The sequence below is a fragment of the Typopeltis vanoorti genome, chromosome 5, assembly GCF_054136105.1.
Source record: "Typopeltis vanoorti isolate ZY-2024b chromosome 5, IOZ_Tvanoo_1.0, whole genome shotgun sequence".
Classification (NCBI taxonomy): Eukaryota; Metazoa; Arthropoda; class Arachnida; order Uropygi; family Thelyphonidae; genus Typopeltis; species Typopeltis vanoorti.
In genome coordinates this window covers 7,503,756-7,523,055 of record NC_143553.1, presented here as the reverse complement: position 1 = coordinate 7,523,055, position 19,300 = coordinate 7,503,756, and the positions used below count along the sequence as shown (strand labels likewise).

Here is a 19,300-nt window from a genome sequence, read left to right as displayed (position 1 = left end):
TAGTTTTAAACCACTCAGAAGGCAAGGCAGGGTGAGCTCTGAGAAATAGCACCTAGAGGGTGTGATTGATTGTGTCATCCAATCGAACATTGTCATTTTTCATGATTGCTGTTTTTGTTTTCTGAGTTTCATCTGTTTTGCGTGCGTGAAGTGTGAATTGACTTGGTAGGCAAGTTTTTATATATAATTTTTGATAAATTTATAACTTTTTTGCCCATATTTACAATGGTAAACAGTATTGTAGTCGAAGGAGATAATCCTTGTTTTCCTCTTTCATATTTTACACCTTTGAGTAATTCAAATATGCCAACCAAATATAGCATTCTTCTTCATTATTGTTTTCTAAATACAGATTTGGTTACAATTGATTGATAAATTAAAGTATTCAAAGTTATCCTACAATTAATTGTATTAGAACAATTAAGATGAGCACTGATATGCTATACACTCTTAAAACTTTTATACATCGATAAAAATGCAATCATATGGTCAAACTGACATAATTTTGTAGTGCAGGCTGCATAAGCCACGACAGCACATCCAACCGAAATGGGCACACAATGCCACTGCTGGCAACCTATTCCACTCATTCACCGCTCTCCAAGCAAAAAACCTAGTTCTAATCCTTGCCAACTACACTCTTACTCAGTTTCCATGGATGGCCCCTAATTCTCCCACTAACACACCTGTTCTGAAAAATTTCCTCTGAATTAATCTTATAAAAATTCCTCAGTAATTTGTAAGTCCCAATCATATAATCCCTTTCCCATCTATCAACCAGTTCCTGTAACCCACAGATCTTCAACCTGTTCTTGTAAAGTTTGTTCCATAGACCTGCTACCATCTTGGTCACTTGCCTCTGCACCTCTTCCTCATCAATAAGAAATCCTGGCCCCTAGATCTGTGTGTGTGTGTGTGTGTGTGTGTGTGTGTGTGTGTGTGTGTGCATGCAGTAGTCAAGATGGGGTCTTATCAAGGCTCAGTGAAGAGGAACAATAACTTGCTTGTCTCTGCTACAAAATATTCTTCAAATATTTTGAAGCAACTAAAGAAGTGACTAAAGCAGCTGATGAGCTGCTTTAGTCACTTTTGCTATCTGCCCCCTAAACTTTAACTCCCTATCCACCAACACTCCCAAGTCTCTGGCTTTGTCAATTTCCTGGAGTACAGTTCCATCAATATAGTATACAGCTGGTAATGTTTTCGCCCCAAAATAAATAACCTTACACTTTGCCATATTAAACTGACTTCCATTCTCCTTTGCTCAGTCTACCAATCTATCCAAATCATCCTGCAAAATTTTGACATCATCTGTATTAACTATTGCTCTACCCAATTTTGCATCATTGGCAAATAACTGAACAGTTCCTCTCAGATCCCTTCCTATATCACTAATGAACAAATTAAATAGTAGCAGTCCAAGAAGAGAACACTGCAGCACACCACTAGTTGCAGGCCTTCTTTTGGACTCTACTCCTGAATAAACTACTGTTTGATATCTCTCCATCATCAACCCTCCTATCCATCTCACCAACCCTATATCCATCCCCATGTGCTGCAGTTTACTGATTAGAATTCCATGTGTTATCCTGTAGAAGGCCTTTGAAAATCCAGCAGTATCTGATTACCTTTATCCAACTCAGCTGTCACTGTATTATAAACTATGAGCAAGTTACTGAGGCATGACCTACCCTTAGGAAAACCATGCTCCCCCACACACACACAGAGTATCCTATTTCCATCTATCCATTCCTGTATTTTGGTTTGACTAACTTCTCCAATACTTTGAACAACTCCTGATATGCTGATTGGTTAGTAATTTGCTACATCGGTCTTGGAGCTTCCTTTATGCAATGGAGCTATTTCCCCCCTCTTTCCCCCACCCCTTAATCTAACTCAGAGCTGAGACTTGGATTAAACAATATGGTATCTAGTCAAAGGGCAGTCAGTGCCCTTTGACTGGATACCATTGAGTTCCCTCGCTGCTTCCCGTAAGACTTGAGCTGGTATACAATCCAATCCCACAGCTGTATTCTCATTAAGGTTATATAATATGCTATGCACCTCCATTTCATTTACCTCAGTTCCTGTATAAGTCTTTGGCTCTCTTATTCCTGTACTATCACAACCTGGATGATATACTCTTGCAAAGTGTTCACTTAGTAATTCTACTATTTTGACATTCAGTGACCTCCCTACTGCTGGCATTCCTTTATGGGATTCTCTTTAGCCTTCATTGCTAACTTGCTTTCATAATCTACTTTTGCCTTTTTTACCACACTAGTTATCCTTCTGGCCTGTGCCTTGTACTGTTCATGTGCCTGTAGGTCACCTTTCTCCGTAAATTCCCTCTGCAATTTTTTTTTTTTCAACTCCAGCTTGATGATGTCATTCTTCCATTAACTCCCACTAACTCCAGATATGCAATCTGCCATTATCTCCCTCAAAAACTCATTTACCACTTCCCGTGAACTATTAACATCCAGCCCTTGTAGTTTTACATGCCATGGCACCAATCCAAGCAATCTCCTATGTTTGTCATACTTACCAGCTGTGTAATTCCCTGAAAATCCCATACATTTGGCCAACTCCTAGGTCAAGACCATATGATCACTCTCACCAGTAGGTAGTAACATGGTTATATTCATTATAGACAAATTCTCAGATGCAGTTACTAGATCGAGCACTCTCAAACTTCTAGTATATTCCATTACAAGCTGTCTCAGGTAGTTATCTCTTAGTAACTGCATAAAATCCATTTCCTTCCTCTCATGTATCCTCTCCTTCTTCCAATCTGTTCCCATAGTTAAAATCCCCCATAATAATTACCTGTCCTCCACTCATTGAGTCTATTTTCCAATGAATACTATCTCCATCATCTTTTCCGTCTATAGCAGCATCCAAATGTATATTTTGTTCTGCTGGCCTCAATCTCACATGAGATAGCTTCAAATGTGCTATTTTCACTGGCCTACAGTTGAATTTCTACTCTTTGGTTGCAGTTCATAGGCTATCAATAACACTTCTCCCCCACCATTCTTTTCTCTCTATCCTCCATGAACTCACTATACTCTTCACATTCTATCCCACTAACTATATCATCTTTTGTTAGCCATGTCTCTCTAATACCAATAACCTTTGGCGGACGAGGAAACCAATGCCCAAAATTCCTCCTGCTCGTTCTGAATGCTCCTGGCATGAGTGTACATAAAGTTCAAAAGCCCCTTAGACCCACAGCTATCCTGACGCATTATACTAACTTGGGCATATTATACACATTGTTACGCTCCACAGCCTCAACGATTATTATTATTATTTGACACCTCTAGGGAGTCCAAAGACTCATCAAGAGAGGACACTTACTTTACAGCTCTTTGTCTCCACCACTCAATCCACCAACTACAACTAACTGCAACTACACCAACTCCATCTGACCATGAGATTTTGACTTGAAAGATGAATAAACATGCAGGAGTATCAAAGAAAAGGGAATGTATGTGGAATTATAAGGCAGGTGATTATAATAGTCTCAGATATCAAATTGGGGCAGTTCCATGGAGGGCAAAATTGGAAGGCCGGGATACCATTAGTGCTTGTTAAATTGGGAAAGAATATTTGTTAGCAGCAATAGTAAGCTGTATTCCATGAGTGAAGAAGAGGACACAGTTTGGTTTAAAGTGGATGACAAACAATATCAAACAGGAATTGCAGGTGAAAAAAAGAGGTTATGGAAGAGATATAGCCAGAGGGGTGGAGAGCATATGCATAAAGAATATAAGACTCAGGCCAAGAGAGTGACTAGTAAAGTAAGGAAAGTGAAACTGGAATATGAGAAGAGATTGACCCTAAGATCCAAAGAAAATCCTAGGGAATTTTTAGTTATGTGGCCAGTAGGAGGAGAAATGATTGTGGAAGAATGACATTGTGGGATAAAAATGGGAATAGAGTGACTGATGCAGAGGACATAGTGGAGTTCTTCAGTAAACACTTTACTGGAGTATTTCATCCTGGAGAAGTAAGTTTTAATACTAGAAGGATAGGGCAAGTTCAATGTTTAGAGGTGCAAGAGCAGAGTGTGTTCCAAATACTGAGTACTCTGGATGTCAATAAAGCTGTGGGACTGGATGTTATTTCAACATGGGTTTTGAGAGAATGTGCTAAAGAACTGACAGTTCAGTTAACCTGGCTTTTCAATGAAAGTCTTGCCATGGGAAAGGTACCCAAGGAAGTAAGATAGTGCCATTGCATAAGGGCGGTAGCAGACTGGAAGTGTCTAATTATAGGCCAGTTTGCATTTCATCAGTAGTTAAGATCTTGGAGAAATTAGTGAGGGACCATATACAGCATTGGGCAGATTAGAGTAATGTTATCTGTGTGAGTCAACATGGATTTGATAGTAATATGATTGCCTTTTTTATAATAAAGTGACAAGAGCATTTGATGAGGGAAAGCATATACTGACAATTTTTTGGATTTTGCAAAGGCATTTGACAGGGTGCCACGTGATAAGCTGATATTCAAGTTGCAGCACATAGGATTAGATGTTGGGTTAGTCAACTGGATTCAGATTGGCTGTCTGATAGGTATCAGAGAGTTGTGTATGTTGGGGCAGTATCAAGGAGTCAGGTTACAATTTAGTCTCACAGGGCTCAGTACTGGGACCTGTATTGTTTAACCTTTATATCAATGATATTGTCAATGGATTGCAGGGAGATATTCAGTTCTTTGCAGATGATGTGAACTTTATTAGTAATAATGCAGATGCGGCAGCCGTGCAAGAGGATTTGAATAAACTAGACAGATGGGCGAATGAATGGGGTGTCAGTTTAATGCAGCAAAATGTAAAGTCTTGAAATCTGGTATACATTGATGGGAGGCTGCATATTAGATTGGAGGAGCTGTACTGGAAGTAAGGGAGACGAGATCTGGGGGGTGGTGATTGATAGAAACCTGAAATTCATGGAACATATTGCAAAGGTGGTGAAGGTAACCCAGAGGATTGCTGGAATACTGAGAAGGACGCTGATCTGCAGAGATAAGAGTTATTGTTCCATTGTATAAGACACTGATCGGACCACACTTAGACTATTGTTCCAAATTTGGTCTCTAGGATTTGAAAGAGATAAATTAACTGTGGAAAGGATATAGAAGCAGATAACAAAGATTTTTTCAGGACTGTACACTGTTAGTTATAAGGAATGGCTGAAATAATGTGCACTGCAGAGTTTGGTGGATAGGAAAAGAAGATGTGATATATTTGAGGCTTTAAACTGTTGAGAGGTAGTTACAGAGTTGCCATTGGGGAATTCTTTTGCTTGGTGGAACAGCAGGCAGGAGTGATGAAAAGGGGCCTTCCCTGGAAGTTATGAAAAGAAGCTGTTTGCAAAGGGTGAGGAGTGGTTTCTTTGCATGGAAGGTGGTTGAACTGTTGAATGCATTGCTTGATAGAGTAATGAGAGCAAAAACGGTCAAGGAGTGGTATGATAGACTTTGTTTCTTAGGAAGGACCTCCCACGATGAGTCTTTTGAGTCCATGGAGACCTGAATAATAATAATAATTTGAATAGCAGAAACTTAAAAACCACTATTGACAATGAAATAAACACAGTGATATCTTTCCTTCCTACTAACACTACTTATGTGCTGCATCTGTTTTTGCATGCTAGTAGTTTCAATCATACTGTATATGTTTATTTTATTTTGAAAAAAAAAAATCCTTTTATTTAAAATTTCAATTTTCATACATGTTATTGATATAGAATTCATAGCAAAAGTGCATCATCTTATATTTGATGCCTATTTTGCTTAATATTACTATATCATTTTCAGGAGGATCTGTTTTCAGATTTCACTGCAGAGAACAGTTATGGAGTCATTATGATAATATGCCTGAACCCCGCTGTTATCATGCTGTTAGTTTGCTTGGCTCTTATATTTATATCACAGGTAAGATAGATCAGTAATTATAAGTGAATGGGAATGAAAGAGAGAGAGAGAGAAAGAAAGAAGGGAGTGTTATTTTTATTAGAAATATTTAGGCATAATACTTTGCTTTTATATTTCTACCTTCACTATGAGTAGTCACAACATTTATATTAAATTTATTATTTTTTCATTATTCAGGATCTCCATGGAGTCACAAGACTCATCGTGGAAGGTGCATGCCAGATAACACCGTTTATTATACCACTTCTTTAAATCATTCAGTGTTCATGCTCTTAATGCCCTATTAGGAAGTGCATTTCACTGTCCAGCCACCCTCCATGTAAAAAAGCCACTCCTCACCCTCTTGCTCATGACATACATTTCCCAAGGAATACAATATACATTCTTTTAAATCAAATGTAAACAAGTTCCTCTTTTCCCAACCCACTACCCATATACGGTACTAATGTACTATAGGTTGATTAACCAACCTCTCGTGTATGGGCTCAACATAAAAAAAAATTTCCATCCAGAGCACTTAGTATTTGAAGCACACTCACTTCATGCTTGTTGGAAGGTGGTTTTTCACTTGGTTATATCCTTATGCACATGTATAATGCTGTGCATTATGGAAAGGGTCACTACCCAGACTGGTTTCGACCTTTATTGAGGTCTCATCAGCGGGAATCAGACCAGAAGTGATACCAAGGTTGATACCTCAACCTTGGTATCACTTCTGGGTCTGTAAGGATATGTGCTTTGCATTATGGGATACTAAGGCAAGTAATGTGAAGTCATTAGCTTCTATATACAAGTTGCCCAGCTTTGAAGTTATTTCAAGTGCAAACTTTGTTTGCTTACACTTGGATAAAGGATTAAACAAAGAATATAATTTCTTGGTATCTGTAATTTATACTCACTTATTCATTTCTAAACCTTGAACTCTCTCTATCCCTTTAGTAATAAAACCTGCTTTTTCAAGATGAAATATCCCAATCATAATCATTAAATAACTCCACTTTGTCTTCTGCATCAGTCACTATACTTCTCATATTCGAGTTTAGCATTCCTTTTCATAATAGTCATTTTCTTGGCCTGTATCTTATATTGTTCATACAGCTACCCTTCAGCCTTCCCTTATACTTTTTCCATAACCTTTTTCATCATGCAATTTCCATTTGATATTTTTTGTCATCCTCAAATCATGTTCTCTTCTTCGCTTGAGGTAAACATCTTGCCATTGCTGTTAATAAATATTTCTTCACTAGTTCCCATGCACCGGTAATATCTTTTATACATATAGCATACACTATAGTATAATATACACATGTATATTTTGCTCAGTATGTGATAAGCTTCATTCAGGGAGAATTGGGAACATCATTTAAATTATGAATACAAGAATGAGTCATACAGCATGCATATAATATCATATGTCGAAATCACAGCTGTACAGTAAGAGGAAACACTATTAGAGTTCAGAGAATTTGGTATAAATGTATCATTAATTAATTAAAAAATTATTATAAGCAATTACTGCAGTCACTTCCCTAAACATAAAGATAGGTATACAGTCTTTCTAATTAAGATTTGGTCAGTGGTGTTGTGCTTCACACAATTAAAAAAATAGATGATCAAGTTTGAACCTTCTGTAGTGTAGCATCTTGAGGTGGTTCTAGTGAACTCTGTCTAGTGTCGATGGTATGAGAAGCAAGGCATGAACTTTAAGATTCCAAAAATCTTATATAATCTTGATGTTCTTGGTTTCTGATCATAGCAGAATGGCTAGTCTGTCCAAAGTAGCAAAGATGACAAGAACATGGTATTTGATAAATGCCAGGCAAAGATAGAGATAATAATGGATCTTTGATAGTCAGTAGAATGATGACAGCTTTTGGCCTGGTTTGAAGGTGATATACAGATTGTATCTGCAAAAAATCCTTACTAATTGTTCAGATGTGCACAAGACTTTTGATAATACCTATTTTTTGTGAAGGATGATGATGTGATGATGCATGCATATATCTGTCTGTAAAGGTTGGCTTCTTTAAACAAAAAATTCAATATTACCAGCAGAGTTCAAATGTATCAAAGTATCCAAAAAGTGGAGCCTGTTGATAGATTCATATTCAGTAGTGAATTTAATGTGAAGGTATAAGGAATTGATTTTATCCAGAAATTGAAGCAGTTCTGTAGAGAGAGACCAGATTGCAAAGATATTATCCACAAAACAAAGCCAAACATGAGGTATAGGAGAAATGGTGTTAGAAATATAATCCTCTAAAAATGCCCCATACAATAATCAGCCAAATCAGGTGATACAGAACTGCCCTTTGCAGTACCCTCAATTTCTTAACCATTTATTATGCCAAGTAAAACCAACATTGACAGTAAATTTGAATAATCTAGCAATATCATCAGGGAAATCTATTTGTAAAAGCTATGGAGTTTCTTGAAGTAGTAGATTTGTAAACAGTGAAACTACATCAAAGGAATAAATTAAAGATACCAATAAATTATATACTTGGTTTAATCCTTTATCCAAGTGTAAGCAAACAAAGTTTGCACCTTAAGTATTTTCAAGACTGGGACAACTCGTATATAGAAGCTAACGACTTCATATCACTTGCTTTAGTATCCCATAATGCAAAGCACATCCTTATGGGTATGTATAATGCTTCGACCTTTTGGCTGGTGTGACACCTTCTGTATACGAGTTGCCCAGTCCTGAAAATACTTCAGGTGCAAACTTTGTATACACTTTCATACCAAGAAAATATATACCCAGTATATACTTTCTTGGTATATTTAATTCAGTATACACCCAGTATATACTTTCTTGGTATGTCTAATTCAGTATATATCCAGTATATACTTTCTTGGTATGTTTAATTTATAGTATAACCAAGTGGGAAAACTTCCAACAACTACATCAAAGGAAACCATAATTTCAGACTCTTGAAGATAAAGATCTTTAATTTTTTTCTGTGAAGTCAAAACTATTTTTGATATAAGAGGTGGTTTTTCCAGTAAAGTTTCATAGAAGTCTTGAAATATATTTTGCCAGTAATAAGGAGGAGCTCCTATAAAAACAACTATTGGATGTAATTTATAATCAGGTTTGTGCACTTTAGGAAGGCCATAAATATATGGAGGATGAGCATGATGATCTATAACTTTTCAAAAGTATTCATATCTAAGGAATATGCTTGTGTTAAGTTCTGAATTAAACAAAAATTAAATTAATTTACGTTTCCTTCAGACTTAACATGGGCTTGCAATTTTGAATCAATTATCGATGTACCAGAATCTACTAGACTCTTGTAAATTTCACTAAAATGTTACTAAGCTGAGAATCCTTCATTTAATATGTGATATTATAAAGTATTTGAGAATTGCTAAACTGCTTAAGTGTAAGTACTTATAAATTGCTGGGAGAAAGAGATAATCCAATAAAATAGAAATGGTCGGAATCGAAACACGCGCATCAAAGAGTACAGGTGCACCCTTTCGTAAGCAAGTAAGTTCACCCCCCACACACACACGCACACTCATATGCGCAGAAGAGTAGGCTAAGATTTCCGTGTGTGGCGTGCAGTACTGGGTGACGTGAGGTGATGCTGAGAAAAATGGGAGGAGTAATCGATGACGTGGAGTGAATGTGTGGCTTGCAATTTAAAAAGTCGTGCAGCGCCTAGGAGACCCTCTTGTGCTCTTGTTCTTTTAGGCTGAGTTTTAGACTTACTCTTGTGTGGAGTTTTCGGGCGGTCTTGCTGATGTGTATGGAGCCTCCTCGTGGCGTCCCCTCGTTCCTAGCGGATTCGAGACAATGACGGAGCAACTTTGCCGTAGATTTCCCAACAATTTACCGGTCGGCGACCAGCCCAGCAGAAGGTATTCACCGATGCTTACGCAGATGTTGAACGAGTTCACCATCTACCTATTTTCGGTGGCAGAAGTAAGTGCAGATTGAGCCTTTCAAGAATGCCTTAGGGAAAGCAGAAGGAACATGGTGTCGAAAGTAATTGTCCAGACGAGATGTGTAAAGTGGCCAGATAATTCCCCAGCAATTGGTAACATACAATCCATATTTTATTATGTGTATATGTGTATTAGAAGAATATATGTAAACTTTAGGAAAACTCTAGAGAATGTTTCTTTGAATGATAGAGTAATAATGAGAATTTTGAGTATTTTATTAAGTAAATTAATTGAGAGCACATGGTGCCTAAGAATTGTCTTTTAATGATAGAAAGGGTTATGAGCATTTTGTGAGAAGAAATTGTATAAGAGCACACATGAAGCTAGTTTAGTAATTCAGCTAATAATTGTCCTTAGTATTAATGATAAGTGGAATTTTTCAAGTGTAGATTGTAAGCCTTAACTGAAGTTCTTTGTCATGCATGCTAAGATAGATATTGAGAATCTAAGTAAATTAGTGCTCATTCATTAGCAATTGCAGATTATATATTAAGCGTGAATTCATAGTATGTACAATGTTTCAATTGAATTAAATGTTTTGTTCTTTTTGTTTAACTGGTGACTTGCCTGATTTTCTTCTCTGTTGCACTTGCTCATAAATTACGGACCACAGCGGGAGATTAAAATATAGAGAAAAAATAAAATAAAATAAGAGAAAGAGAAATTATATACTTGGTTTAATCCTTTATCCAAGTGTAAGCAAACAAAGTTTGCACCTTAAGTATTTTCAAGACTGGGACAACTCGTATATAGAAGCTAACGACTTCACATCACTTGCTTTAGTATCCCATAATGCAAAGCACATCCTTATGGGTATGTATAATGCTTCGATTTTTTGGCTGGTGTGACACCTTCTGTATACGAGTTGTCCAGTCCTGAAAATACTTCAGGTGCAAACTTTGTATACACTTTCATACCAAGAAAATATATACCCAGTATATACTTTCTTGGTATGTTTAATTCAGTATACACCCAGTATTATACTTTCTTGGTATGTTTAATTTATAGTATAACCAAGTGGGAAAACTTCCAACAACTACATCAAAGAAAACCATAATTTCAGACTCTTGAAGATAAAGATCTTTAATTTTTTTCTGTTAAGTCAAAACTATTTTTGATATAAGAGGTGGTTTTTCCAGTAAAGATTCATAGAAGTCTTGAAATATATTTTGCCAGAAAATAAGGAGGAGCTCCTATAAAAACAATTATTGGATGCAATATATAATCAGGTTTGTGCATTTTGGGAAGGCCATAAATATATGGAGGATGAGCATGATGATCTATAACTTTTCAAAAATATTCATATCTAAGGAATATGCTTGATCTAATAGTTGATTTTTAATTAATTAATTTTGAAAGTTTATTTTTCACTTGGTTAGAGTATAATAAATTTAGTTTAATCCTTTATCCAAGTGTGAGCAAACAAACCCCTGTATGACTCATTATTGTATTCATAATTTAAATATTGTTACCAAGGCTTCTGCCTTCTCCCTAATTGAAGCCCATGACATATTTAGGCCATCCTCTAAAACATTATACTATGCCCTTCCAGTTCGTCCATCCATGTTGTACCACTTTACCCCAGTCCTCTTCAGGACTCGGGTAAGGTGGTACAACACCAGGGCACTCCTTGCAAAGGTGGAGCAAGCTACCAACACTCCTATCCCAGTATCTCCCATAGTGCAAAACACATCTCCTTGCAGATGTGTCTAATGTTATGCATTAAGGGAAGGGGCCACAACCCAGACTAGTTTCGACCTTTATTGAGGTCTCTTCAGTGGAAGCCAGGCCCAAGTGGAGATACCAGGCAGAAGCATTAGCAGGTCATCTCTACCTATAGGAGTTGCCAAATGGTGTGCCACCCTTTTTTAATAAATTACTCTGGATTTAGAGAAAGATGTTGAAAGTTTATTTTTCACTTGGTTAGAGTATAATAAATTTAGTTTAATCCTTTATCCAAGTGTGAGCAAACAAAGTTTGCACCTGAAAGTATCTTCAGGACTGGGGTAAGGTGGTACAACACCAGGGCACTCCTTGCAAAGGTGGAGCAAGCTACCAACACCCCTATCTCAGTATCTCCCATAATGCAAAACGCATCTCTTGCTTGCTTGCTCCACCTTTGCAAGGAGTGTCCTGGTGTTGTACCACCTTACCCCAGTCCTGAAGATACTTTCAGGCGCAAACTTTGTTTGCTCCCACTTGGATAAAGGATTAAACTAAATTTATTATAATTAATTAATTATTCATCTATATCCACTTATCTGAAGTCTAATAGTGTTTTCCCCTACTTGTGGAGCTATGACCAAGATGTGATACACATGCTGTATGACTCATTATTGTATTCATAATTTAAATATTGTTACCAAGGCTTCTGCCTTCTCCCTAATTGAAGCCCATGACATATTTAGGCCATCCTCTAAAACATTATACTATGCCCTTCCAGTTCGTCCATCCATGGAGTTTCACTAAGCTGATTTCTAAGATCATTATAATCACTTGCATTATAATTCAACAGGAATTCCATTCTACTAGATACATCTGCATGTCTGTTTATCCCCCAAAGTCAAGATTCTCTGGTCACTCTCTCCAGCTGGGAGCAGGAATGACATCTCAGTTACGATCAAATCCTCTGATGCCAGCCAAATTTAAAACTCTTGAACCTGGTTCTACTACATGTTGCCTATGGACATTTGTCCTTCAAGAATTCCAGAAAGTTCATTCCTGTGCTAATGCATTCTGTTTCTTCTTCCCAGTTTATACTGCTGAAGTTAAAATATCCCATAATGATCACTGGTTTTGCATTTGCCAACCTCAACTATGTGAACATCTGATCTGCACTCTCTGTAATTCCAGGCTTATAGCAACATTCCACTAAATATTCTGAAATTATGACGTATAATCCCCTTGAAACAGATAAATCAGCCTAGACATGCAGTTAACAGTAATATAGCCTCACAACCTCATTTTCTTCAGTCATAATTCCAAATAAGCAGTCCCTTTCAATAATGTTATCCTCAATCGACAGTGTTTTATAAACACCAGTCATTTCTTTAACAAATTAAATCTCCTAAGATTACAAACTCATGCTTTTATGTATGAATCCAAAAGCATTAGAAATTTCTACCGTATCTTGCAACCAATTATCCAATTATTTTTCACAAATATCCTTTCCATCTTAAAATTATCCAATAATTTTTCCCAAATATCCTTTTCATAGTAATACTAGTAAATGCAATAAAAATCCAAATAAAATCCATGCTATTATATCCTTGTCTGGAGTCTCTGTGCTTCATATTCAACCTATTTTCACACAGCAGTATTAATAAGCACACTTCAATGCTCATTTCAAGTATAGCATAATCCTTTCATATATACTGCTCGGAAAGAAGCCAATGGACACCATAGGAACAAACATCTATGGCATCCATCTTAATAAGATGTAGGACCTCCTTTCTGTAATGACTGCTGAAATCCTATGGGGCATACTTTCCATGAGTGTACAATAGCAATCAGTGGAACTTTTGAATCATTCTTCTTGTAGGCATGGAATGGGGCCCTGGACTATTGTGGGGCAGATGTACCTTGACTTCATCTGGCACTCCAGTTCATCCCACAATGGGGTTGTAGGATGTTCAGTAGGGTTGAGATGGTTCTGTGGAGGCCAGTTAAGTGTGGTGATGTTCATGTCCACAAACCACACAGTTAGTTACAGCAGCCTTATGACATTGTGCATTATCTTCTGAAAGAAATAACATCCACCTTAATAAGATGTAGGATCTCCTTTCTGTAATGACTGTTGAAATCTTATGGGGCATACTTTCCATGAGTGTACAAAGCAATCAATGGAACTTTTTAAAAAAAAAAAAGTATAAAAAAAAAGTCAGTTCAAGTTTAACACATACTATTTGGATTACAAGACCATAGGTTTTAATACACATATATACAAAAATGTCTACTGGTTTCACTAGCTGTAACTGACTAGCTTTGTCAAGACGAGAAGGTAAAAAACTACTAGTAAATGCAATAAAACAAAGGAATGCAGTAATGGTTAACACAGTTAACAAGTAATGGTTAACAACATTAAACCATTACTGCGTGAAGAGTCAGTCATTGTTACAAAATCGCGTTACATAATTTTTGGCATAATGTAGCTCCGCTAATCTTAATGAGTTGATCAGATATTTCCACATATCCTTTAATATAACCCCTTGGTTTCGATTAAGGTTATATCCTGTTTGTAGGACTACTGCATATGTTATCCCAATCTATTGCGTGGTTTGAAGTTGAGAAATGATGTGCCAAACCTGAGGTGTCTGTTCTGTTGTGATTGACATCACCTACATGTTCCTTCTTTCTAATTTCTAGGCTTCTCGAAGTTTGGGCTGTGTAGGATAGTCCACATGTGCATGGTATACTATAAACACCTGCATATTTGAAAAAAGCTACGTTGTCTTTAGGGGATCGTAAAAACTGTCTAGTGGTACTTGTCGGTTTAAAAACATCTCTGATGTTATAAGGCTTCATAATTCTAGCTATTTTTGTGGAGACTGAGCCAACATAGGGTAAGACGATGGATGAAACATACTGAGTTGCTATACATTGTTGTTGTTGTTGTTGGAGGTTGTTACTGTAGAGAATTTTATTGATTATGTTTTGAGGATAACCATTCTGTGATAGAGATTTAGATATAAGGGAAAGTTCTGTACGTACTTCTTCTTCTTCTTCTATGATATATTTCTGGCTCTGTTTCTTAGCATATGTATAATGCTGCATTTCTGTGTATGGTGATAAGATTAGAAGAATAATGGAGATATCGTCCAGTATCTGTGGGTTTTCTATGTATCGTAAGTTTGATATGTTCATTCTCTTCTCTTTGAACTAGTACATCTAAAAAAGATAGTCGACGATTGTTTTCCAATTGTAAAGTAAATTTGATTTCATGATGGAAAGAGTTAATTTTTTGGAGGAACTCATGTAAGCTGTCTACTTTTTCCTTCCATATAATGACCATATTGTCGACATATCTCCACCAGACTGATGGTTTTGGGTTTATGTTAGTCACGCATGAAACGTGACTCTTCACGCATATCATATCACGCGAGCCTTCCAATTTTGTCCAACTGTTGTGAACCGTTACTGCATTCCTTTGTTTTTTTGCATTTACTAGTAGTTTTTTACCTTCTCATCTTGACAAAGCAGTTACACTAGCGAAAGTAGTAGACGTTTTTGTATATATATATGTGTATTAAAACCTATGGTCTTGTAATCCAAATAGTATGTGTTAACCTTAAAAAAAGACCAAATATAACTTTCATCATGAACAACCTAAATGGATATATGAAACATAAGGTACGTTGCCTAGAAAAAGATAAAGGTGAAATTACTGAACCATCTTACTTTCCTTAAACGGTGTAGACAACATGCTATCATCCCCAAGTTCCTTATTGTCAAAGGACATATTTGGTCTAAACAAGCCGAACAAATATATTATAAAACTCCTTTAGCACTACTTAGAGAGAGGATCCAGCATATCAGATACAAATTAAATAAAATTAACCTTAAATGCCGGAACAGTTCAGATGATATTTCAAATAACATAGAATACTCAACATGGAATGTTATAGACCACATGATACACAATAGTTATAATAAAACATTTCCAGTCTAGCAAAATAACTCAAATAAAATATTTGAGGATTTCCAAAAGAAAAAATACATTTCTAGACCCAGTCTCCTGGATGACAAAGTTATTTTTAGCCTTAAGTTAAGGGGATGATAAATCCCTCATTATTTCAAAGCCGAATACGAAACTCAAAATTCGAAATCTAAGAGTTTCATGCCGAAGAACTTTCGGCAAATCCAAGCGTAAGTCAACACCTGGTAGTACAACACTAGGGCAACTCAGAGCAAAGGTGGAGCAAGTTTCGATCACTGTCCTTAATATTTTCTTATAATGTAAAATGCAGCTCCTAGGAGATGTATTACTGTTTTATATTATGAGGGAAGGTCACTACCCAGACCGGTTTCGACCTTTATTGAGGTCTCATCAGTGAGTAGGTCGAATTGCCAGAAAGGTGTACCCATATATTATTACTACAACAAAGAGCCAAGAGGCTATTTTTTTCGGCAACGTAAATTAAGTAAAGGGCCTTAACTTAATTTATGTCACCGGAAAAAATAGCCTCTTGGCTCTTTATTATTTTTAACCTGTCGGATTACAACCTTTCTAAACAAGAATCCGAAATTCTAAAAAAGGGTTTTAACTTTTCCATTGCTCCTAACTACATCCCAAAAATGGACTTCATATGTAATATTGAGAAAGGACTTAATCCTCTCTACAGCTAAACCACCAAAACAGAATACCACTTCCTCAAATAGGAATGCAATTTGGAACTTAAAAAGAAACAAGGACATATTAGTGACCAAAGCAGACAAAGGGAACTCCACAGTCATTATGAACACCAAAGATTATGTTAGGAAGATAAATACTTTACTATCTGATCAGTCCACATATAAAATTTTAAATAAGGATCCAACCATGAAGAACCACAACGAGACCAATCTTCTGATTCGCAATATGGACGGATCTGCAGGAGTTAAAAAGAAAACTAAAATCTTTACATCCTATAACACTTCACCTTTACGGTGCACCCAAAGTACACAAAGTTCCACTCCGCCTGATCGTAGATGGCAGATCCTCCCCAACATATCTACTAGCCAAACATCTCGCAAATCTATTAAAAGAACAAATCAGAAAATTGGATTCTTATATAAAAAATTCTCAACACTTTGTTGAGAAACTTAAAAACATCAATTTATCCAACAGAGACATTTTGGAAAGTCTTGATGTCACCTCTTTGTTTGCTAACGTACCAGTTGAAGAAGTCATGGAGATTATAAAAGAACTTTTTCCAAGTGATATCTCACAACTATTCCATCACTGTCTCAAGTCCAATTTCTTCAAAGTTAACAATATAGTTTATCAATAATTAGAAGGCTTAGCCATGGGCAGTCCCCTGTCACTTCCAATTGCGGACTTGTTCATGGAGAAATTGGAAAATGACATTCTAGCTAATATAAACCCAAAACCATCAGTCTGGTGGAGATATTTCGACGATATGTTCATTACCTGGAAAGACAAAGAAGCTACAGCTTACTTGAGTTCCTCCAAAAAATGAACTCTTTCCATCATAAAATCAAATTTACTTTAGAATTGAAAAACAATCGTCAACTACTTTTTTTAGATGTACTAGTTCAAAGAAAAGAGAATGAACACATCAAACTTACGATATATAGAAAACTTACAGATACTGGATGGGGTCTCCATTATTCTTCTAATCATCACCATACATAGAAATGCAGCAGTATACATATGCTAAGAAACAGAGCCCGAAATATAGTCAGTGATTACAGATCACTGTGACTATATTTCTGTGACTTTCGGTAATTACAGAACTTTCCCTTGTATCTAAATCTCTATCACAGAATGGTTATCCTCAAAACATCATCAATAAAATTCTCTACAGTAACAACCTCCAACAACAACAACGACAACGTATAGCAACTCAGTACATTTTATCCATCGTCTTACCCTATGTTGGATCGGTCTCCACAAAAATAGCTAGAATTATGAAGCCTTATAACATCAGAGATGTTTTTAAACTGACAAGTACCACTAGACAGTTTTTACGATTCCCTAAAGATAACGTAGCTTTCTTCAAATATGCAGGTGTTTATAGTATACCATGCACATGTGGACTATCCTACACAGGCCAAACTTCGAAAAGCCTAGAAATTAGAAAGAAGGAACATGTAGGTGATGTCAATCACGACAGAACAGACACCTCAGGTTTGGCACATCATTTCTCAACTTCAAGCCACGCAATAGATTGGGATAACAGCTCCATGCCTTATATAGAAGAGGATTACAGTTGTCGAACATTTAAAGAAGGTGCAGTAGTTCTATGAAAGGATATAACCTTAATCGAAACCAAGGGGTTATATTAAAGGATATGTGGAAATATCTGATCAACTCATTAAGTTTAGCGGAGCTACATTATGCCAAAAATTATGTAACGTGACTTTGTAACAATGACTGATTCTTCACACTTCATGCGTATCATGTCACGCGAGCCTTCCAATTTTGTCTGTTGTTAACCTTTACTGCATTCCTTTGTTTTTTTGCATTTACTAGTAGTTTTTACCTTCTCGTCTTGACAAAGCTGGTCAGTCAGCTAGCGAAACTAGTAGACATTTTTTGTATATATGTGTATTAAAACCTATGGTGTTGTAATCCAAATAGTATGTGTTAATCTTAATAAAAGACTAAATATAACTTTCATAATGAAAAAGTCAGTTCCATAAAAATGCCACAACGTAGGAAGCATTGCATTGTACAGAATGTTCAAATTCCTGTTCGTGGCACAATAAACAGAGATCCAAGGCATTGGGGTTATGCAGTCTGGTAACAGATGTTCACCAGGCATCTGCCACACATACACCTATCCGTCTGCTCAGTAAAGGATGTAGGATGATTCATTGCTCCATTACACAGCTCTCTGAACTTTCATGTCCTACTGTATATGCTCTTTGCACCACTAAAGTCGACACTGCATGTTGGTTTGGATAATGTGAAGCTTTCATGTTGCCTACCATGGAAACCCATGTTGTGCGCCTTGGTTCCAAATGTTTTTTCTAAATGTGCTGATTCATGTTCCTGTTGATGCCTGGAAATCCACTTCAATGTTTTGGCTGACAAATGGCAGTTTTTACATATTATTTTTTGTAGCACCATATGGTCACGTTCGGTGAGTGTTGTGAGTCGTCCACTGTGGGCAGCACTTGCAGTTGACTCCCTGCACTTCCATCCCAGTATGCTATTACTTGTTGTTGACCTGGAATTGCCATTGTGTCAGCAACTTACCAAACAGATAGACCTGTAACATGGCATCCTATCACAATTCCTCTTTCAAACTTCGTCAGTTCCCTTCTCACAGCCACAGCCGGAGACAGTTGCACTGACTTGGGAACATCATTTTGACATGATATATTGATTTAATATAAAAACAAGATAAACATTACTTACCTTAATGAGACTTTTGAGTCTGTTTTGATTTTGCTAAACTTTTAAAGTTTGGAGTTAAATTAGTTACTGAGAGTAGCAGAGAATTCTTCAAATTTGAATCAGTTAATTGCAGCCTCATTCTTTTTTTTTTAAATCAATTTTATTGCTGAAAATGCTCGTTCACATTTGTGTCGTTACGAAATGAGAGCTATAACTCTGGACAAATTTTCTTAATTCTGGCAATGATTGTCAGAAATTAATCATATCAGAAGCATTTGGAACTAGGGGAAGCTCATCAAATTCCATGTTCAGTAATGAATGTGTTTTCAA

General features: G+C 36.6%; 1 protein-coding gene across 1 annotated transcript in view; it reads left to right on the top strand.

The window, feature by feature from the left end:
* The window catches only part of LOC150106212 (beta-scruin-like), a 157,778-nt gene that overhangs the window by 121,707 nt on the left and 16,771 nt on the right, over nt 1-19,300 (top strand). The window contains exon 4 of the mRNA XM_090392955.1: nt 5,830-5,946. Coding sequence (XP_090249081.1) covers nt 5,830-5,946 — 117 coding nt within the window. The remainder of the gene's footprint in view (nt 1-5,829; nt 5,947-19,300) is intronic.